Source organism: Neofelis nebulosa, chromosome 18, assembly GCF_028018385.1.
Source record: "Neofelis nebulosa isolate mNeoNeb1 chromosome 18, mNeoNeb1.pri, whole genome shotgun sequence".
Taxonomy (NCBI): domain Eukaryota; kingdom Metazoa; phylum Chordata; class Mammalia; order Carnivora; family Felidae; genus Neofelis; species Neofelis nebulosa.
Genome location: NC_080799.1, coordinates 22,332,146 through 22,356,111, shown reverse-complemented (window position 1 = coordinate 22,356,111; position 23,966 = coordinate 22,332,146). Strand labels below are relative to the sequence as shown.

The 23,966-nt window shown below is 44.5% G+C and overlaps 1 protein-coding gene across 8 annotated transcripts in view; it reads right to left on the bottom strand.

Annotated features, from left to right (window-relative positions):
* XPO6 (exportin 6) overlaps nt 1-23,966 on the bottom strand; it is a 104,038-nt gene that overhangs the window by 66,808 nt on the left and 13,264 nt on the right. For all 8 annotated transcript variants that reach the window (XM_058711719.1, XM_058711716.1, XM_058711715.1 and 5 more), the window contains exons 2-4: nt 6,510-6,600; nt 2,935-3,047; nt 1,932-2,129 (exon numbers count right to left, since the gene is read on the bottom strand). In XM_058711719.1, the coding sequence (XP_058567702.1) occupies nt 1,932-2,129; nt 2,935-3,047; nt 6,510-6,600 (402 nt within the window). The remainder of the gene's footprint in view (nt 1-1,931; nt 2,130-2,934; nt 3,048-6,509; nt 6,601-23,966) is intronic.

Here is a 23,966-nt window from a genome sequence, read left to right as displayed (position 1 = left end):
TCTCACGGGACCTGCCACTAACCGACCCAGGAACGCAGTCTCCCTCCAGGGAGGCCGTGGAGAGTGACCACGACTGTCCTCATCTTGGAGTGAAGGCAAATATACCACAGAGAGCCAGCAAAACCTCTCCCCTCGTGTCCTACCCCTTCGGGCCCACCGGCCTCCTTGCCATTCCTCAGGGTCCTTGCACCTACTATTCCCTCTCCCTCCAACACTGTTCCCCTAGATACCCACATGGCTCACTCCATCACTTCCACTCAGGCTTCTACTCGAATGGCTGCTCCTCAAAAAAGGCCTTCTCATCACGCCGTCTAGACAACACCCCCGATGCTCTCTTTCTCCTTGCCTTGGATTTAATTTTCTTCGTAACACTTAGAAGCACCTGTAAGTCTATTTGTTTATTGTTTACGGATGTCTCCTCCTTGAGATTATAAGCTCCAGAAGGCAGAGCCATTGTTTTGTTTCATTACCATCTCCCCACACGTTTAGTTAGCGCACGGCTGGTATTCAACAAACAACTTACTGAGTAAATGCATGAATCTCCTTTGCGGTATCAACCCAATAAACCTTTAGATAAATGGAATCACTACACAAAACAATACTGAATGAAGAATTTCTGTATCACTTTGAGGCAGTCTGAGAGAAGCAATAAGGATGCTCTATTTTTTCTTAGTTGCTAAGAAAGAATTAGTTTCTAATTCTTTGTAACAAGAGCAGACAGAATGTTAGAAAATCCTGAGCCTACAGTCACCGAGATACTAACTTACAAAGAATTTTATTCTATAAACGATACCTAATGCCCATTTCCTGTATACCCGTGACTCTCAATAATATGAAAGTGTTTCCAACTTCCGCATAGGATTCAAGTGAACAACGGCATCTCCCGCTTGGCTTTTGGGTCCCACCTTTTGTTTGCCCTGATGACTTCCAAATCCTGACCTGCGCCCCGACCACCTTCCCGAGCCCCAGATCCACAGCTCCCGATGTCTCCGGTAAAGAAGGAGGGCACAAATATTAAGTGCCTTTTCTGCCAAATTGAATTCCCCATCTTCCACCCCAACTCATTTCCTCTTCCTTCACCCCTGGCCTGGAGAATCTGCTATCTGAGCCAGAAACCGGGAAGGCATTCTAGATCCCGCCCTTGCCTCACCTCCACCACCCAGTCACTAACCAAAGCCTCCTGACTGGGTCTCCTAAGTGCCCTGCCTCCACCCGCCAGAGAGGCCCGGGGGCCAGGTCCTCACGGTAGCTCATATCTCTCCAACAGCAGCGTCAGGGGTCCAGCCTCACCCCTCTTCGATCCACACCCCATACTGTTCCAGAGTTGTGGCTCCAACACGAAAATGTGGCCCTGTCTTCCCCCCTTCTACCCACTTTTCATTAGCTCCCACAGAAGGACTACAGCTTACAAACTGAAGCCCCCCCGCAAGAGCAGGGCCCTTCCCCGCCTGGCCCCAGCCCATCAATCCGGTCTCTTACTCCAGCACCCCACCGCCTCACCCAACAACGCTGAGGACACCTCAGCTTCTGGGGTCGGCAGGCTGTATGCCACCGTTGCACGCCACACACACTTCCACAGTGTCGGACGATCGTTTGCACAGCTATCTTCTTACTAAAGCGTAACCGTCAAAGGCCTCAGGCATGCACCCCAACACCTGGCACAGGACCTAACAGGCTTTCAGATCTTTGCTGAACAAAATTTCCCATGAGGTTAACAAAGCGACTGGGTTATCCACCCCCCCGCCCCCGTCCCCGTTCAACACACACAAAGGTACATGTCTCAAGAACACGAAGTGGATAATTTGTCCTACGATGACCTCACTACCGCAGTTCCAAAATGCTAATCTGAAAACTCCCCCTCAAGATAAGGAAATAATCACTTCTACAAACAAACAGTTTATGAGATGAAGTTTCCTTAGGTATATCCTTACCTGTAAAATGTTCGTAAAAAAGTCATGGTAGAACATGGGCCAATCTTGACGGCCAATATCAACAATAACTTTGCAGAGCTTGTTCCGGATAAAGTAAGGTAAGGTTTTGTGGTGAGCCAAAAGGAGTTTGGGCAGGCAGCTACGGATTTCCATCTTATCTTGAGATGGGACCCCAAGCCACATTTTATTGATCAGATTCTGAAAAACAAACACACGTCTTCTAAGTGAACCATCTGTACACAACAATAACCGGCTTTCGTCCAACGGTTAGCTACATCATCTCAAACAAAAGACCCTGCTTTTAAACAAAGGCTTAGGGCAATTTAGCAATAAGAGTACTAGGAATATTCAAACCCTAGAATACAACAATCCCATCCTCGAAAGATCCACTAAATAACTTCACAGAAACAAAAAGCTGCATGTGCAAAAACTTTTTATTACACCACTGTCTCTGATGCCCACCAAAAAATAAAGAAAACAACTTTAATGTTCAACAACAGGAGGCCCACTTGGTGAATAATGGTATACCCACTTATATAGAAATATAATATAAAGGCTAAATGGGGTGGGGGGGGGGCAGAATACAAAGAGGCATGAGCAACATGATTATAATTAGGTTAAAAAGAAAAGATATACACAGGAAGACAAAATTTGGAACAGTTAAAATAAATGAAAATGTTTCTGGCTGGGTAACAGCATTATGGGTATCACCTCTCCTCCCAAACTGTTTCTCTTTCATTACCTTTCTCTTTTAAATGATGACGTGGAAGGCAAAGTTACACGTTACCAAACCAGCCCTGCCTCACCTTTCTGGGTTGAAGATGGAAAGGTGCCCCAGAAGCCAGACATCTTGACGGGGACGGCGTGTGGGAGGAAGTCCCTGAGCTGAGCTACTGCTGTTTCCCCGTCAGCTGCACCTCAAAGCTAAAGTCTAGTGCCAACGACCTGGCGTCGTGACTACAAAAGACTTTTCGGAACAGTATAAAGGCATCTGACAACTCACCTCAAACACCGTTAAACTGTACATCATGACATAGTCATTCCGGGTGCTGGAGAGGAAGTACAGGCAGAGTCTCCAGGCTCCTATTTGCTGGGCAAAGTTATCAAGAAGCTCCTCTGAAAAAGTTAAATAGCAACAAAGAAGGCTATGAAAAAGACATGAAATTAACACATGGCTGGGCTGTCTCATCAGGTTTTTAAACACACATCTCTCCATATAATTGAATGGCCCCCAAAACAATAGCAAAATCAGGCTGCGTCTTCGAGATAGAAAGGACAGACTGTACAACATTTTTCTGACTCTGAGGTGACAATGAACATGGACAATGTGTTCAGCCAGCTACAATCCAATAGCCTAAGGGCACTAATTGAGGCAGAGAAACTTTCAATGATAAAGTTCTTACTTAGCCTAAAGTGTGGGCAGACAGTGATCAAAGTATCATTTTACCTTATAAACGAAGGCTAATTATTAACCTGTTTCCTCTGGGTTACCTGCTATATGTATTTCCTCAGGACTCAACAGTGTTCACACAAACACACACAAAATGATGGCTAGAGAAGCGGGACAAGAAAACATTAAGGCTAACCTTATAAACACAGGACAGGAAAAAAAATGCAAGAGAATTACAGATGGCTAATTCTCTGTATTTGGTATTCGTTTGGTTTCATTCTAAACTACCACATGAAAAACGGTCTGTAAGTTAAGAGTAACAATCATGGGAGTTACCACGAGCAGCCCTGTCCACATCAAATCAGTTAGAAACGGTTTTCCCCCTCCTGAGGCTGCCGGTACCATCAGCCAGAAGCCCAAGACAGCAAGCACTGAAAGTCTGTCACCACGTTTCCGAACACACTGCCCCTTAGTCATCTTGACCTGCTACACAGGGCGTGAAATACAAAACAAAGGGGGTAAAAAAATTTAAATCAAAATAAACATAAATTTAAAAGTTTAAAAATAGAAAAATTTTAAAGAGTAAAAGGATGAATAAAAGGCAAACAACCCCCAGAGATTCTAGGAAGCCCCTGGAAAAGCAGGAAGGACCCTAAGATCACGGCTCCGCTAGCAGAAGACCTATGAATCCCAGAGCAGGAGTCAAACTGGAAAGAACGAGCTCTGGCTAGAAATGAGGAACGCTGGGCTGGAGACTGTGCTGCTCACTCATGGAGTCTGATCCCGAGGGATCACGGCTCCTCTTTGATGCTTCGGCTTCCTCCACTGTGAAAATGACCAGACTGTCCCTTGAGGTTCCCCGCTAACAGCTGTACCTCTAGAGTACTAATAAGGCGCCTCCTTTCCGCCACCTCGCCAGGAAAGTTAGTTTATCCTAAGCTATGGAAAAGGAAGCACGCGGTTCCAGCCCACACACTCAAAGCTCCAAAGACTAGGCACAAAGAGAAGCCAAGTGAGACACACCCACCATATAGAACCAAACCCCTGGAGACTCTCCTTAGCCTGTGTTTAAATTAGACATTTGTAGTATCTGGTTATTTAAAGCTATTTTAAAATCAGATTCGAATACAAGTTTAGTTAAGAGGTTCCACTTTAAATTCATGAACGCTGAAGGTGAGCAATATTTGCTTGGCAAACCAAAAACTGAGAGAAAACCCAGGGTGCCTGGGTGGCTCAGTCGGTTAAGGGTCCAACCCTTGACTTCAGCTCGGGTCATGACCTCACAGTGTGGGAGTTCGAGCCCTGCATCGGGTTCCGTGCTGACAGTGTGGAGAGCCTGTTTGGGATTCTCTTTCTCCCTCTCTCTCTGCCCCTCCCCTCCTCAAAATAAATAAATACTTTTATTTTTTTTTAATTTTTTTATTTTTTTAACATTTATTTTTGAGACAGAGAGAGAGCATGAACAGGGGAGGGTCAGAGAAAGAGGGAGACACAGAATCTGAAACAGGCTCCAGGCTCTGAGCCGTCAGCACAGAGCCCGACGCGGGGCTCGAACCCACGGACCACGAGATCATGACGTGAGCCGAAGTCGGCCGCTTAACCGACTGAGCCACCCAGGCGCCCCGAAAATAAATAAATACTTTTAAAGAAACATTGTTTTAATTGAGAGAAAGACCAAAACCACTTCAATTATAAGCTAAAAATAGGACTTCAAAGATATTAGTGTTGGGATATAGCAGATTGATGTAAGAGAAAGATCCTTCACCTGCTTTGGTAAAAATCACCAGTTGTATTTTTACTGTTAAGTATAAGGTACTCTGGCAGCATAAAACTAACAACGATCCCTAGTTTATGAAAGCTCTGGTTCTCTATAGACACTCCGTCAGAAAAGACAGGCATATATGGGGCAGGCCCAAAAGAGAGGACCAAGTTTAAAAGTAGAAGAGTAAAGGGGCGCCTGGGAGGCTTAGTTGGTTATGTGTCCAACTGTGACTCAGGTCACGATCTCACGGTTCGTGGGTTCGAGCCCCACGTCGGGCTCCGTGCTGACAGCTCAGAGCCTGGAGCCTGCTGCGGATTCTGTGTCTCCCTCTCTTTCTCTCTCTGTCCCTCCCCCGCTCACACTCTGTCTCTCAAGGATAAATAAGCATTAAGAAAAAAAAAGTAAAAGTAAGAAGTTCAACTACCAGAAGCTGATACGATGCTCAAAGAAAGCGAGAGAAAAAGGGCTGCAGCCAAAGGTCTACTGGCTACCTGGAAATCCAGACCTTAGTCAAACCTTGGACCAAAGGCAGAAATCAGCCACAACACCCAACTGGCCAACGTGACTTAGAGAAGCCAAGTGGGGCAGAGAAATGGGCCTCCAGAGTCCTAGAGACACGCAAAAAGGCCTCCCTGGAGGTGAAAACAATGAATGTAAAGTTATTACCCAGCAGTCAAACATCCGAGGGAAAAGCTTTTAGGCTGGGACAGAGAAGAAAACATTTTCCATTTTCAAGTTCAGGGGTTAAGTGAGGACTCAGAGGGGGGAAAAGAGTGCTCCAGGACCATAGTGCAGCATGTCTCTGAGGCAGAGATCTGACAGTTCACAGTGCGCTTCAATGGATAACGCTCATGTAAATGAATATGGAATTCAAAAGGAAATTCTAGAAGGTGCTGAGGTTCCCAGGAGACCCAAGGTAATTATATCTTCATCTCTGTTGTCTGAAGCCTTTATTCATCACAACTTGCAGAATGGGGGAGACAATCATAGAGGTAAAGATGTAGCAGCAGCCCCCAAGGGAATACCAGTTACACAAAGGACCTCTAGGCACCAGATAAGGTTTGGACTGGACTTCTACACACCAAAACCATGTCGTTCTGACACTTTTAGGAGCTGTTTTCTTAAGGTAACAGTCACGGGCTTCTGTGACAGAAGTTCAACTTTGCTGAAATTAAGAAGAGAGCGGCGGGAGGGGTTTTCCACGCTTGGCCAGAGAGAACCCATCAGCGTGGATTATGGCGGGCTCCGTGAACCACAGCCCTGGATTTACAGACGCCACCGACCAGCAAAACAAGAGCCAAACGAAAGCCGAGAATTGAAGGGGAAACAAGCAGGCCTGACCAGCCCAGGCAACCGACTCCTTCCTCGTCACCACACACCTGGTGTGTTCGAAAGGACTCTCGGCGACGCCCAGCGCTTCACTTACCTATCTCACGTTTTCTTTCGTTGGTTGTACAATCGTGGAAGAATTCTGTCATCAGACTTTCCAACGCCCTGAGGGAGGCTTCTTCAGAGGCCTAACAGAGGTGTTTAGGAAAAACAAAAAAATCAGTTAACTGTCTCTCCAGCTCTACTTTCCTCAGTTCCCTGCAGGTCACATTCAACAGCAAGAGTAACTGACTTCCTCAAACATCTTGTTGCAACATTCTTCAAATACACGGGATTCAGAAAAACTGAAGGGAATTTCCCAGTTGGTTCAAAACCCAAATTCTGAGTGTATTCTACATATCCATGCTACCGTGCAATCGATTTTCAATTATTTCTGCTAAGGCAAAGGGAACAAATGACTCAAGATTTAATTCTGGAAGTATATCGAAAGCAAATTACCAGCCCCTGGCCCTGACTGAATAGGCAGAAGAGACCCAGGGAGAAGGTCAGGGCTCCCTACAGACTTCCTGTCAACTATACATTTGCCCCAAGTCTAAATAATTAGCCATATTTTGATTCACAACAACTGCAATCAAACTGCTGCGTGGATTCCTGGGGGTTGTTGTTGAAGGCACTTCAGGAGCCACACGTTCTGACAACTGTCCATCTCAAATGAGCAGCCACCAGAGGCTAAGGCGAAGGCAGCTAGGAAACACACCGAGCAGGAACTCCCAACCGGCACACCCCAGCCACGGACCCACAGACAGGATCCCAGCCACGGACCCACAGACAGGCAACCGCTGGGCAGAACCGCTCAGGTGGAGAATGAGAGGGGAGGTGCTCTCAGCCCCAGAGCCCACCGTCTCCCTCTTCCGTCTAGGGCTCCAAGCCCACTCCCTCTTCTCCCACGCATGTAGGGGCATCGTTTGCAGCAATGAGTTTGGGTCCGCCCTCCTTCACTTGCCCATCTGCGGGAAGGCGAGCATTCCTAGACCATTTCTGAATCTGCGCTGGCATTACGTACCCAGAGACCATCAAGAGCCAAGAGCAGTTCTGACTTCTTATCTCTTCGTTCTAGTCTCCCCGCTCCTCCCTCCTCCATATCCTCTCCACTGTCTCCACAGTTAAGAGCCGATGATAAAAATTGCATTTTAAAGCAAGCCCACACTCAAATGTGTTATGTAATCAATCTGTAATGTTACCAGAGGCCTCCACCTGGCGACCGACTTTTGAAGACCCCGAGGAACTGGGGCCATCTCTGTGGCAACACCGGCATTTCGGCATTTCTTGGGCCTGGTACCAATTACAGGGGCCGAGTCAGGCTTCCACCAGCCCGTCCACATCAACTGGCATGCACGAGCACACCACAGAGCACACAGGGGTCACGTTCAAGCAGTGCCAGGCACGGCTGTCCCTCCCATGCCGCAGTCATACGTGAACGGCTGCGTGATGTGTCATAATGGCACGCCGAGTGAGGAATTACTGTACAATAGTTACAGCACTTGGGATTTGTCTGAAGTTTACAGCTATGATCAGGATTAACCCCTCTTACTCTGTTTTCAAACCGATGCATCAGTTCAACTGAAAAATATCCTTGGATTGCAAATTAAGCTATTTTCTTTTTAACATTTATTTTTGAGAGAGGGCGAGCGAGCACAACTGGGGGGGGCGGGGGGGGCAGAGAGGAAATAGAGCATCCGAAGCAGGCTCCGAGCCGTGAGCACAGAGCCCGATGCAGGGCTCGAACTCACGAACTATGATATCGTGACCTGAGCCAAAACCAAGAGTCAACCACTTAACCAACTGAGCCACTCAGGTGCCCCTGCAAATTAAGCTATTAAAAACTACGTATTTTAGGGGGCCTGGCTGGCTCAATCGGTAGAACACGTGACCTAATCTTGGGGTCATGAGTTTGAGCCCCACACTGGGCATGGAGCCTACTTAAATATGTGTGTGTGTGTGTGTGTGTGTGTGTGTGTACGTACATACATATACACACATTTTTTTCAAATGCAGAAATAACCGGAAGGTCAGACTAAAATAGCCCACAATCTTTTTTAACCTGTTTTCAACTTTTTGTGTTGATCGCAACATCTCACTGTTCTCGCTAAGTAAATGCTAAATATTCAAATTCCTAAAATGAATTGATGTAAGTAAAAGAATGCTTTGATCTGTTTCATAAGTCGACTTGGTATACCCATTTGATTCAGGGGGAAAAAAAAAAAAAAGATTTGTTGGGGCACCTGGGTGGCTCAGTCGGCTGAGCATCAGGCTCTTGGTTTTCAGCTCAGGTCACAGATCTCACGGTTCCTGAGTTCAAGCCCTGCATCGGACTCTGTACTCACAGTGCAGAGCTGGCTTGGGACTCTCTCCCCCTCTCTGCCTTTCCCCTGATTCCTCCCTCTCTCTCAAAATAAATAAATAAATAAATAAATAAGCTTAAAAATGTTTTGTGAAAGAAAAAAAATTTGTTTTAAAAACAGTCTGTGGGAAAGATCTGAAAGAATCAAAGGAAAATCTCACCATTTAACTTACTGGCAAAAAAATAAAACTTAACATAAATTAAGAGACACCTGTTGAAATTAGGTCATCCATTGAGTTCAAAATAAATCAGTAGTTCCTCTGGAGTCAAAATGGGTCCTTGAAAATTAAGGACACATCTTCAAATCACACCTGCTCCACAACTTTTTCTTGTAGTGAATCATTTCAGGGTAGATCCTAGAAAACACCCGAGCTCAGCACATTGAGGCAAACTACCACCAAGATCTATTTTGTACTGGTTCTTCAGGGACAAGTTTGTGAACTTGACAATCACCAGCCTTGTATTAAATGCTGCTGGGACAAGTTCAGGACAATCTCTCCAAAGAACGCACCTCTAACTCCACTCCCGGTCCCAACCACCCTCACTGCCCAAACCCAAGCTAACCTTCCAACAGAAAAGTGGACAGATGGAAGTATCCACATGGATCACGGGATGGACGCTCCCCACCGAATGACGGTTACACGAAAAACGAAACTCCAAAACCTAACCCAGTAGTATCACCAGGAGCTTGCCAATAAAAACAAACAGCACGCTGTTTACATTTTCGATCACTTCTACCACGGCAATATTAACACCTACCTCACAATGACCCACATAAAGCTACTATGTAAACTCTAAAGAATTACCTAATTCATAGTTATGGCCGCTATCATTTTTATTTGGTCTTAAATACCAAATGAAAACAAACCAAAACAAAAAGTTGAAGTGGTAGGCCTCCTTTGAAACTGGAGATTCATGTCCTCAGGCTTTACGGGCTTTGTCCAAACATCTCTAATGAGGCTCTTCCAGCTGGATTTCAAAATGAAACTATGTAAAAGTTTACAGGAGACAAAAAGGAGATCAAAGTCATATACACAGAACAGAGATGTAAAGACAGAAAAGATAGGTTCAAGACCGGCAGAGAGCTCGAAGGATATTGGCGAATTCCTCCCGACTGGCAAGAAGGCTACTGGAACCTTTGCCAGATGTTTCAGGGAGGGGATGAAGTCAAAATCCAGATTGCTGTGGGTTTAGGGATTAAAGGCAAGTAAGGAAGCGGTAAGATTCCGTGCAGACTTCACTTTCCAGTAATGAAGGAACAAAGGACATAAAACAAAACCCACGTGCCATGATGTGGTAGGAAGAACAGGCTCCAATTCCCAAAGACTACTCAAGCCCTGTAGTGACTAACTTATGAAGCACACTCAGGACTCAACACACCCGACCGCTTCCCAGCTTGTGCTTGGGATGTAAGATCCGGACCTTGAAGAACTAAGGAAAGACAAGATTAAATTAAAACCAAGTAAGACACATTCACACAAAACAATTACAGTTGGACAACAGATATAAAATGTGAGAGAGAAAACAATAAAGCTTCTAAAAGATAACGTAGAGCATCTTCATGACTTTGGGGTAGGGAAAAATTCCTTGAAAAGGACACATAAAAGCACTAAACAAAGGGAAAGATTGATAAATCAGAATATTCATCAAATGGCATAAGGAAGAGCACGCAAAAGAAAGCCACAAAACGGGAAAAGATATTTCCACCAGAGGACTTAGAGTACAAGTCAATTGAGGAAAGACAAAGGATTCAACTTTTTGACAAATAGTTAATTCTACGAAGCTATTCAAAAAGCCTGTTCAGGGACACCTGGGTGGCTCTGGCAGTTGAGCATCTTACTCTTGATTTCACCCAGGTCATAATCCCAGGGTCACGGGATCGAGCTGCACATCAGGCTCCACACGGAGCATGGAGCCTGCTTAAGATTCTCTCTTTCTCTCCCTCTGCCTCTCTCTCCCCCATGTGCACTCTCTCTAAAATAAAAAACAAAAAATAAAAAATGTTAAGCGTATACAGAAAAGAAGTGCTCAACCTCATCCGTTGTCAGGAAAATGCAAATTAAAACCACGACAGCACTATGCATCTACCAAAACGGCTAAAATTAAAAGGACAAGAACAAGAGTTGGTAAGGCTGTTGAGCAGTTAGAACAGGCACATACTGCTGCCGGCGAAGCATACACTGGCATAACCACTTCAGAGAGTGGTTGAACGGCGGAACAGAAGAAGATAATTTGCAGGTGACATGTCCGATAAAGGGTTAGCATCCAAAATATATGAAGAGCTGATACAACTCAACACCCAAAAAACAAACAATCCAATCAAATAATGGCCAGAAGACATGAACAGACATTTCTCCCAAGAAGCCAGAGATGGCTAGCAGACACATGAAAAGCTGCTCACCGTCACTCGTCATCAGGGAAACACAAATCAAAACCACGATGAGATACCACCTCACACCTGTCAGAATGGCTCACCTTAACAACTCAGGCACCAACGCATGTTGGCGAGGATGTTGGCGAGGATGTGGCGAAAAAGGAGCCCTCATGAACTGTTGGTGGGAATGCAAACTGGTGTAACCACTGTGGAAAACGGTATGGAGGAGTATGGAATATTACTCAGCCATAAAAAAGAAAGAAATCTTGCCATTTGCAATGACATGGATGGAGCCAGAGAGTATGATGCCAAGCGAAATACGTCAGTCAGAGAAAAATACATGATTTCACTCCTAGGTGGAAGTTAAGAAACACACAAAAATGAGCAAAGGAAAAAAAGAACCAAGAAACAAGACTCTTAATTATACAGAACAAACTCCTGATTACCAGAAGGGAGGTGCGTGAGGAGTTGGGTGACACAGGCGACGGAGATCAAGGGGGGCACCTGTCACGATGAGCACCGGGTGACGCACGGAAGTGCTGAATCACTCTATTGTACACCTGAAACGAATGTAACCCCGTATACTAACAATACTGGAATTTAAAATACTTTTTTAAGAGAGAAAACCCTTGGCAGCTGAACACATGCATCCTTTATGACCCTGCAATTCTACTCCTTGAGAACTCAAACAGAAATTGGTACACCTGTATCAAAAAAAACTGTACACAAATGTTCACGGCACCATTAATCATAATATCCAAAAAAGCCAAAAGAACCCAAATAAGCATCACTGGATAAGCATTTATCCAGTGGAATGGATAAATTGTGGTTCATTCAGCAGGAAAATATTATAAGACAATAAGAATGAATAAATATCGCCACATGCAACAACATGGATGAATCTCACAAACACAACGTTGAGTAAAAAGAAGCCAAAACACACTCTTCATTATTCGTTGTATGTTAATTTTTAAAACAAGCAAAATAATCAGAACAGTGGTTACCTCTGGGGAAGAGGGATTCTGAGATGCTGGTAACATTCTGTTTTCTCGATCTGAGTGTTAGCACACAGGATGCACATTAGGATTTGTGCACTTTTCTGCAAGTATACATACACCATTTAAAAACCTTAATGGCATACTTATTTTCAGCATTCAGGTTGTTATTTTCAGCTAGTGAGTTTAAAAGTTGTGTTTTTTCCTCTATCAGCACAACCACTGAGAGCAACTGGGGGCCTGAAGGTCAGGTCTGAGTGGGAGACTCCTGGATTGCTGGGCACCATCACCTATGTTTTCAGAGCTGTTAGGGTGACAGCATGAAGGATTACAATCCCAAAAGCCTGTGTATACCTCCCCAAGACTTCCTCGGCTTACCTCAGTAGCAGACTAAAACCCTGAGGCAGGATGAGAAAATAAACCTGGCTCAGAAAACTCTCTCGGAGTGTATGTATCTCTCTAAAATAAAGTTTTCTGTTCCACAAAGAGTTAAAAATCTGCAGCGCGGAGGAGCTTTCGGCTGTGCCTGCTCTGACTTTATCTGTTCCTTTTATTGCACTGCTCACGGTTCAGTGGTTCAGAGACCTACCTACTACTGACTCATTTATTAAGGAACAACAAAGTCAACCAACACCCATAATCGCCTAACTACAAGGAAAACTTGAAAAGGGAAGGATCACATCATCTGAAATCTTTGACTCTTCCTTACATCTTCTAAGATCACCAGGCCACCTGGTTCTTGCTTTACACTGTCTTTCAGATTTGCACCTTTTCCCTCATCACTTCTATAGGCCCTGATCCCCTCCTGCCTAGATTACTATAATTTCTCTTCCCTGGTTGCCTTGATGTCGGCTCTCCCAATTCCAGTCCAATCCGTGCTTCACCACCAGATGAATTCTTCTAAACGTGGATTCTCTGTCCCAATTATTCTAAATCTAGCTTTAAAGGGCCTTTGAATCTGGACTGAGAAACTCAGCCATTCATTCAACAAACAAATAAGCCCAATTCTCACCAAGTAACTGACTCTGCATTAAGCCCCGGAGATGAATATCGATAAGACTAAGATGAACAAGACTGACTGACCCCCTGACTTCAAGGGACTGGAGGTAGCCTGGGGGAGAGAAGGGAAGAGCCTATGATAAAAAAAAAAAAAAGTAGAATAGGATGGCTTAGGAGATCTAGTAGTGACAGATGTATAAATGGCTTCCGGATCCCAAGGGAACGAACTCTGTCTGAGGGAGAGAAGGAAGGCTTCACAGAGAACATGCATTTTGGGTTTTGAAGAAGGCAGAGTTTACTAGGATGAAAGGAGGAAAGCACGCCTGACTCACCATCACTCACCACAGGAAGCCATCCCTCCATTTTGAGCACGCATGGTCTCCCCAGCAAGTGTCTCCTCCCATCCTGCACCTGCTCCTGGGTCTGCAATTCATAGCTCTACCTTCATGACGTTTCTTACAAAATGAAAGTTCACAGCATGGCTCCCTTCGCTGTGTGTACCTCGTGTTTTTATCTCTTACAATCAGTACCAACAGTTTTGCCCATGGCCCTGTTCTCTGGTCAGTTCAGCACGGCACAATTCAAGTGCACGGGTTCCGAGACTGCATTCCTCAGGTTTGAGCCCAAATGCACCTCAACCTCGGCCTAGTTATTTAATCTGTCACTTTTTTTCCTCTTGCGCACAACTGGGGATAAGAGAACCTAACACATGGGATCGTTCTAAGGATTAAATAATCTGTGTAAAGCACACGGTGAACATAATGCCAGGAATAAAGGGCTGAAAGCCCCAACTGTCACTGCTAATACTTCATAGGTAGTGGGCCTCTCTCCGTAACCAGAACATAAAATGCCTGGGAAGACACTCTGCCTAACACATTTGTATTTTCTACCACATCCAGCATGGACTGGTGCTCAAATGTCTTACAGTCCGAATTCAGGAGAAAAAAAGGAACAAGGAGACAGTATCACTTTTCGTTTCTCAGGAATACTGGTAATCCTTCCGAATTTAAAATACACGTGACTATTTAAAATTCCCCCTTTAAGGCCTCAGACTGCTCACATGCGTTCAATAAACATTTCTGGAAAAAACGGGAGAATGCTAACCATTCATCTTAAAAAGACACTGAGACCCAAAGCGGATAATATGGTGTTTGGTCCTTAACTTAAGACACGTACATGGCAGGCTTCTCAAACCCCACCTAAAATCTGTAATGTTTTTATCTACTTGCCTCTAAAATGCCCCCCACCGAAGCATAATCTTTTTACAAAATCAGTACCAGGGGGGAAAAATGACTCTTTTCTAAAGAAGCTTTTATCAAGCTTCCTGGCACCTTTTCCAGTATGTTCCTCCAAGGAGGTGAATCAGATGAGCCTCCTGCACTTGGGCTCATGGCCTCCTTGCCGCCAAACCCAGAAACATGAGGACCAGCATCCCAGAGTCCCACTCAAATATCCTGTGGCATATCCAGAACAATGCTATCACTCTATTTGCCTGTACAGAAAGGTTTCTGGGAACAAGGATTCCGCACTAGCCTCTGACCAAGGCTCAAAAGTATGCGAGGCATACCTGACGCGTTACAACAGTGAAGACATTTCAATCTCTTATAAACTTTCTCAGAAGCTAACAGGATTACCATGGGTGTTCCGACTCTGAAGAGAACACTCCTTCTCCCTTACGCTCTTCTTCACGGAAGAGGAAACAGATGAGGAAAGAAGGCCCTCTGGCCTTCAGGCCTGTAAGAGCATGAGACGGAATAAGCAGCTTAAAAGAATGTGCGACGGGAATCAACAACGTGACATCTATGTGGCCCCTCTGAAGTCACTCGGCTCAAAAAGCCAGAAAGCAGGAAAGCCTGGAGAGGAAGCCCCGGTCAGGAGGGATTCACAGGTCTTCTCCCTCCTTTCCTGTCTCTGCTCTGTGTGTCTCAAATGGCAGATACTATCCTTAAAAAAAAAAAAAAAAAAAGAAGAAGAAGAAGAAGAAACAAAAACCCTAAACACATCCTAATGAGTAGAAATCTCGCTTTACTTCTCTAAAAGCAAACTGTTGAAACCGGCTGGACCTCCGAAGTCCAGCCCTCAGAAGCGCAGGCGCTGAGGCCGGGGGTGCCGAGTGCCTGGCTCACACGTACGCAGCTGGCACGCGCCGCAAGCCGCGTCTCCCAACTCAGCCGCATCCGTGCCCGAGTCCGGGTGTCCCTTAGCCCATCTGCGACGGGAAAGTAGAGGCAACGCTAAGAAGAGGGGTTGTCTGGGACTACAGATGTGCAGTGCAGTGATTAACTTCAAAAATTATGTACAGGGGCGCCTGGGTGGCTCAGTCGGTTGAGCGTCCGACTTCGGCTCGGGTCATGATCTCGCGGTCCGTGAGTTCGAGCCCTGCATCGGGCTCTGTGCTGACAGCTCGGAGCCCGGAGCCTGTTTCGGATTCTGTGCCTCCCTCTCCCTGACCCTCCCCCGTTCATGCTCTGTCTCTCCCTGTCTCAAAAATAAACAAACGTAAAAAAAAAAAAAAATTATGTACACAAGTTGCAGGAAAAACGGTTTTCTACTGCAGGAAAGAAACGGAGACGCACCATGTTCCGGGAGAGCAAGGCCAGAGCAGATGCACTTACCATGACTCCACGAACACATGTCTGGAACTAACTATTGGTGCTCTGCATGGGGCGCCCGGGTGGCTCAGTCGGTTAAGCATCCGACTTCAGCTCAGGTCATGATCTCACGGTCCGTGAGTTCGAGCCCCGTGTCGGGCTCTGTGCTGACAGCTCGGAGCCTGGAGCCTGGAGCCTGCTTCGGATTCTGTGTCTCCCTCTCTCTGCCCCTCTCTCTCTCTCCCTCTCTTTCTCTGTCTCTCTCAGAAATGAATAAACGTTAAAAAAAAATTTTTTTTAATGAAGTTCTGCGTTTGCCTCAGAAGGGCTCCTCATTGTTGCCTACAGCTTAACTTTGAAAATATTTGCCCTTTGGGAGTAACGACAGATATAACTTTGTATAATATCATCATATAGATAATTATTTGATTCAAACATATGGTTTAGCCGCCTCTAAAGGTAATTCTAATCATTAAAAGGTACTTTTCTGCTTTAGTCTAAAGCTACCATCAAGCTGATCAATGGCAAAAAATACCTCCCAGTATTTTTTGGGTTTGCACAGTATTTCTCGGGTTTGGGTCAGATTCTGTCTCTCCCGTGAACAAAAGGGGTCTGTTTACTGCTGAGGACTGGGAGGTAGAAGCAGGAAAACGGCCAGGCATCTGGGCCAGAAAGCCCACCTGGTCCCACTGTGGCAGTGAGAAGGTCGAGGCAGCATTGTCTGTCCCCCTGGGGACCAGTTAGAGGAAACATCTTGTACAGAGAGGACAGTATGTTTTAATGCTGGGAAAAACCTATCCATGTACTATACTGGACAATACAGAAAAACAAGAACCACCAATTAGCTACTAATGGACAGGGGCACTGGTTTCCAAAACTTAAAACAAATCTAAAGCAGATTAACGAGTCATGACTAGTAAATGCGATACTCGATTCTAAGGCTAGATCCTGCCCCAAAGTGGGGAAAAATACTACAAGGACATAATTGGGTCAAAGGACAAAACTGGAATACCAATGGCAGATCTGATGAAAGTACTGAATCAATGTTACATTAACTGAAGTTGCTAACTGCACCGTGGCTCCGTAAGAAAATACACGACACAGGGTCAAGGGGCCATGACGTAGGCAACTTACTCTCAAACAGTTCAGCCAAAGAACCTGTGTACGTGGAGAAACTGTAAATAATAAAGCAAACAGGGCAAAATGTTAACACTGGCAGAGTTTGGATAAAGGGTAGAAGAGATTTCTTTGTACTACTCAGTCTTTGCAATCTTTGTGTCCGTTGGAAATTATTTCCAAATAGAAAGTTTTTGAAAATTTCATCTGTTGAGGGTGCCAGGGTGGCTCAGTCGGTTTAGTGTCCAACTCCCTTTTTGTGTTTTTTTGTTTTTAACGTTTATTCATTATTGAAAGACAGAGCCAGAGCATGAGCAGGGGAGGGGCAGACACAGAATCCGAAGCAGGCTGCCAGCTCCAAGCTGTCAGCACAGAGCCTGACGCGGGGCTCGAACTCACAAACCATGAGATCATGACCTGAGCCAAAGTCAGACTGAGCCACCCAGGTGCCCCTATGTCCAACTCTTGACTTTGGCCCGTGATCTCATGGTTCGTGGGATCGAGCCCCACGTCCTGGCTCTGTGCTACCAGTATGAGGCTTACTTGGGATTCTCTCTCTGCACCCCCCCCAAAATAAACAAATAAATATTTAAAAAAAAAAAAAAAAAAAAAAACTTCATCTGTTGGATTGGTACCCCTCCAACTTTGCTCTTCAGTGCTCCCAGCGGGCTGGGCAAATAGGAAAGAGAAAGCAAGACAAGGATATGACAGGCAAAAGAGACTCATCAACCTCTCAGATGCCAGGGCTATACTAGCACACATCATTTGTGAACAAGGAGAGGATACAGCATAGGCATTAAAAATTTTGCATCTGCTGGTTGGGCAACAAACATATCCCGCTAGGAGCTGAAATACATGTAAGTTACATGCTTATTTATTTATATTACAGTAGAAGGTTTTAATTACACAGCCAAAAAAGCAAGTGATAAGAATAGTTATTCGGCAAGAAACTGTCTAAAATAAATGAGTAATACAGCCCAAAATAGGCTCTCTCGTCACAATTCCATCTGCTTCTTTTTCCCAGGTACATATCCCAGGAGGACGGATATTTTTATCTGCATGCCTAGTCAATTAAATCCAAAAGATGCAGAGACCATCAACACAAGGCATACTATCAAACAACTCCTAAAACAGGACCACAGAATCTTAGAAATACAAACCCCAGAGAACAGCAAGTCCAACCTCAACATACAGAGGAGGAAAATGAAGAGTATCTTGCCCAAAGTCGACCAGCTACTGGTCAAGTGAAGGCCCTGGAGCAGGGCCACCAGAGCCCTCTCCCAGTGACAGCTCCTCTATCCTTTAAAGGAGGACACCGAGGGGCGCCTGGGTGGCTCCATCGGTTAAGCGTCCAACTTCGGCTCAGGTCACGATCTCACGGTCCGTGGGTTCGAGCCCCGCGTCGGGCTCTGTGCTGACAGCTCAGAGCCTGGAGCCTGCTTCACATTCTGTGTCTCCCTCTCTCTCTGACCCTCCCCTGCTCATGCTATGTCTCTGTCTCAAAAATAAACGTTAAAAAAAAAAAAATTTAAAGGAGGACAGCGAGTTCTAGGGCTGTAAGTATGATGAGCGAGCTGGCATTACCTTGCATGGGATGAAATCAGGCAATGAATGAGTGTGAAGTTAACAGGCCCACTATATGCGTGCTGCAAATCTAAAATCCCAAGTAACACTACAACTCATTCATAAAGAATCCATGGCAGCTGCTCGTACTACCTGTAACTGTTTAAGAGCAAGTCTTGTAAAACCTGTACCACCTTCATCCAGAATTATTCCCAGACACAACTGGCATTTTATTTTTAATGTTTATTTACTTTTGAAAGAGAGAGAGAGACACCATGTGAGTGGGAGAGGGGCAGAGACAGAGAGGGAGACACAGAATCCGAAGCAGGCTCCAGGCTCTAAGCTGTCAGCACACAGCCCGACGCGGGGCTTGAAGCCACAAACCGTGAGACCGTGACCTGAGCTGAAGTCGAACGCTTAACCGACTGAGCTGCCCAGGCGCCTCAGAAGTGGCATGTTACACAACAGTTTAAATAACATTTATTTCATTTTGGCAAAAATCTCCAGATTGTATTCCAGCCTGCTGGGATTTGAAGGGGCATAATCACTTCCTTCCTCCCGCCCAGGTCTATCGCTCGCTAGGGTCTCAAGCAACCGAGTGCGATCAAAGTCCAATATCCTCTTCATGACTTGCAAAGCTGCAATGCCTCCCCCTTTCCATCCTGAATTGACCTGATCCAGCCAGGCCGAGCAACAATAGGAAGGCAGGACACGGCGGCGGCGGGAGACAAGCTTCTCTTGAGGATAAGCAGGTGAGAAGTCCAAGGACAAAGCTAGGAGGGTTCTGATGCCGTGACCTCACACCTGGGAAATGTGGGCCAACGGTGTTGGGCTCTCCCCAGTGCACCCATCATAAACAAATCAGGAACTACATCCCTCCTGGGGGAAGGAAAAAATGAGAGGGGGAAGCCAGAGCTCAGAAGAATGTGCTCCAATACCGTTGCCACCTAGGGTACACGGGACAACTGCTCGAACGCACACCAAACTAGGAATGAGGACGCTGGCGCCACACAGTGAACGTACCTACCTTAATGTCACGGTCGTACATTTTTCAATGGTAAATTTTATGTTTATTTTAACACACACACACACACACACACACACAGAAAACTCTTAAGGCTGTGGGGAAAAAGTATGTTAAGGCACCATTTCTAATACATTAAAATAACTACAAAGGGTGCTTAAGTAAATAATAGGTAAACATTAAATAAACCTATAAATGTGACCTATAAGTCCTATAAAGAGACAAAAATAAGGAAGGATGTAGGTAGCAAAAAAAAAATAGACAAAAATAAAATCGAAGTTGGTGATAACTTTTCCTACCCTTCCACCCCAAACAATATATTACAATGAAGCCACTTTTTAACCTATTAAATTTGCAACAATTTTCTTAAGCCTACCCAATGCCAAGGAGTGAATTTATCTACAGCTGGTAGGAAGAATAAACTGGTATAAACTTTCCAGAAAATATCTGATGACGTAGCTTAAACATGTACATACTAAATCTAAAACTATGTTAAAAATAAAAGGTTTACTAAAAAATCTTCATACCCTAAAAAATCATTCCCTTCTGGGAATCTAGCCTAAGGCAATTTTCTGAAATGCAGAAAAAGCTCTTTGCAAAAACATGAATCACATATTATTTACAATGGCAAAAAAAATGGAACAATCTAACTGCCCAAAAATCCATGCAATGCAATATTACACAGCCTCTGTAAATACTTATGAAGTATTTGATGATTTGGAAAACCACTTCTATAACGTTACATGCAAAAAGAAGAAAAAAAGTGCATTTACAGTATCGTGATCTCAGCCATGTTTAAAAAATACATAGGAGGGGTGCCTGGGTAGCTCAGTCGGTTAAGCGTCTGACTTCGGCTCAGGTCATGCTCTCGCAGTTCGTGGGTTCAAGCCCCGCATCAGGCTCTGTGCTGACAGCTCAGGGCCTGGAGCCTGCTTCAGATTCTGTGTCTGTGTCTCTCTCTGCCCCTTCCCCGCTTGCAGTCTGTCTCTCTCTGTCTCTCTCTTTCTCTCTCTCTCTCAAAAATAAGTAAACATTAAAATTTTTTTTTAATTCTAAAAAATAAATAAAAAGTACATAGGAAAAAAGACTTAGAAAAACAAAATCCAAGAGGTTGAATCCGAGCTCTTATCTATTTTGTACTTATCACAATAGTCTACAACAGAGTTCAAAGTCCTTTTTACCATCAGGGAAAAACAATTGACTAAGCAAAATCAAAAGGTGGCAGAGAAGCCTTTGTGACAGCACCAGCACCTACTTCAATTACCAAATGGTACAAGAAAGAAGACGCTACAGAAACCGACCTAACTCACTGGCCACAGATCTTGGAAGGCTGGATGACTACAGCTCTGTGTAAAACTAAATCCCCACGGGAGAAAAGCACACAGGAGCCCCACACACTATTTGTGCAACCCTTCGGGTCTAAAATTACTTCCAAGTACAATGTTTCAATTAAATACATAAATCCCTGATAGATCCCTTACGTTGTCTTTCTCTAAAATCAGAATGCAGAATGTACGTGAATAATTTCCTGGGCTGTACAAAAGCACAGGGCTCCTTTCGTCACGAACTAAATAAAAGCCTCTGGAGTCGCAGTCTTCACAGAAATCACCAGTGCTGCCAGGCGGGCGTCCTGTTCTTCAACATTTCAAAGCTTTCCTTGCTGTGAACTGACCCCTCTTCCACATGTAGCTGTGGCTCCATCTGCCCGAAATGGCCCTTCTGCTTCTGCGCCTCAAGCCCCAAATTCTTTGCCTAGTGACTTCCTCCTTCTGCTCTGAAACCTAGCCCCAGTGTCACCTCCTTCCGGAAGCCTTCCCGGTTACAACTCTCCAATTTGGCCAAGGCTTTTATTTTATTTTCAAAGTACAGGAGTACCTCTTACAAGGCTCTATTTTTGCACTCATCCCCCAGGACAGTAATCATTTCTTGCCAGGCACATCTCCTCATCCAGGGTTAGAAACTTCCAGAAGTTATAAACTTCTAGAACTTTTCTTCACCCTTTTCCACCCTCACATTCAATAACTGTAGACCAGATGAGTTCCCAATTATTTTGCAACTCTATCACAAGCAACTCCCCAAACTCACCTCCCGACTTTCCACTTGGGTGAAGTATTACAAAGCACACAACACATCCGTGCACAGACTTCCCACCTGAAATTAAATGTCTTTTCAACTTTCCTTACATCATCAGCAAGATCTTCAGAGGCCTAGCACGCCACCAGTATTATGAACTGCTTTCCTTTCTTTCTACACCTAGGGCATGGTGAATCCAAGACCCCAAACTTAACATTCAACTCTTGAATTTATCCATAACTTCTATTTCCTCACTAAGAACTTTAACTTCTTATCTTTTCATTTGCATTACCAATTCCGTGAGTTGAATTTCTTTGGGGGATTATCTTCCATAAAGTAGTGAAGACTTTTATAACGCCCTAGTCACAACGCTGAATGGTAAAGAACCCACAGGCTGCACTGAGCTAGGAGGTCAGCTGGGCCACTCACTAGCCAGCTAGGTAACTTGTTCTAGACACTGCAAGACACGTCTTTAAAAAAAAAAAAAAAAAAATGACTTATCAAAGGCTTTGAAGGTCACCGACAATCATCAAAACCACAAGTGTTAAATGTCAAGGGTCCTATGGAGTGTGCCGAAAAAAGCGGTCCACGCGAAGTCCTTTCGCTTTCAGTCTGTTCACTATCAAGGTATGAAAGGGGATTCTTTTTCTCAAAATGTCTTCCGATATTTCTTCGAGGTCTTTAAAAGCCTTAAGTTTCTTCTCTTCATAAGAAGTCTCCTTCACAGTTACACGAGGATGGGATTTGTTAGCACCTCTCAGCAAAGCATGTCTGTCCACAAAGGTCTGGAAACAGATCAGTCGCCCCCACGGCAAAATGAGCTGAAGGCCACCTGGTGTTATCCTCAAAGATAATGTGTGTGCCTGGGTCTTTAATTTGCTTGTGAAGACTGGGGAGGCCAAAAAGGTGGGGAGAGAGGAGAGGAAGGAAGAAAGAATACATACACTGATTTTTAAACAGTATATGTTTAAAGTCAACCCAAGAGATTCAAGACATTTCAGATTCACAGAGAGCGGCTGTGACCTATAGCCCCAGGACAGGTGCCTTCCTTTAACCAGGTATAGGTGTTCTCTGCCATTAGGGGAATCTCAGTAGAAAATCAGAGAAACCCTAAGCATGACTGGTAAACTCCCTTATGAAATTACTTCATGTATCCTTTAGCATTCTAAATTCACACTCTGGTTCACAAACCCAGTTAACAAATGATTACCAGAAAAACCTCTTCACCAAGGTGAGCTCCGCAGCTTTCTGGCCATGGAATTGCTTTCCTACAATTAAACTTGTTCTCACGTTATGTTATGACAAACATGAAGCCAAGCGGGGAAGAATATTGTCTTAACCACATGGATCATCAGACAAAAGTTTAGAAAATGATGAGATTACACAGTCCCATCACTAAGACAATCATGTTAGTCAGGTCTACAATATTAGTATATGTGAAATGTTAGTGCTCTTATTCTGACTAAAATCAGCAGCATGAGGGGCGCCTGGATGGCTTGGTCGGTTAAGCGTCCGACTTCGGCTCAGGTCATGATCTCATGGTTCGTGAGTTCAAGCCCCACGTCAGGCTCTGTGCTGACAGCTCGGAGCCTGGAGCCTGTTTCCGATTCTGTGTCTCCCTCTCTCTCTCTGACCCTCCCCCGTTCATGCTCTCTCTCTGTCTCAAAAATAAATAAACGTTTAAAAAAAAAAAAAATCAGCAGCATGAGAGCCATCGACCAAATGTGCAAGCCATTCCAAACATAATTTTATCGATTCTAAAATTCAGCCAAATTACATTCTTTTTAATTGTTGGCTCACCCAACAGAAAAATGTACAAAGATCTGGAGACCAAAAACGGTCAGCAGACATGGGAAAAAATGCACATGGCAATAAAATATCAAAAGATGTTCCACTTCACTTACAAAAAAGGATCCCACATGTAATTCCCGATATGCCATTTTCACCTCTCACATTAAAAAAGTTTAAACAGTTGGCTGGAAGATAGGAAAACAGGAAGTATCCCATTAATGAGAGTAGAAACTCCTAACTGTAGGAATAGCACCATCTACCAGAATTTTTAAATACACGGTTTGCTCCACAATTCTTCTAGAAATTTATCCTACTATCTCACAAAGTGGACAAAGATGTATTCAATGTGTTTACTACAGTATTAGTACCAAGCACCAGAAATCTAAAATAGCCAACATTAGGGAACTTATGCCTTAATGCAGGCATACCACGTTCTTGGGCAAAATGATAACAAAAAAAAATAATAATCCACACTAAAAGATATCCTAATTGAGTTAGTGAACTTCAGCAACATAGATTTCTTCTAACAACCATGCAAAAAAAGGCAAGCTATCTCTAACTGGGGTAAAGGGACAGCATTATATGAACTAGGCTAAACACACTTGTCCACACATCATTCAATGGCAA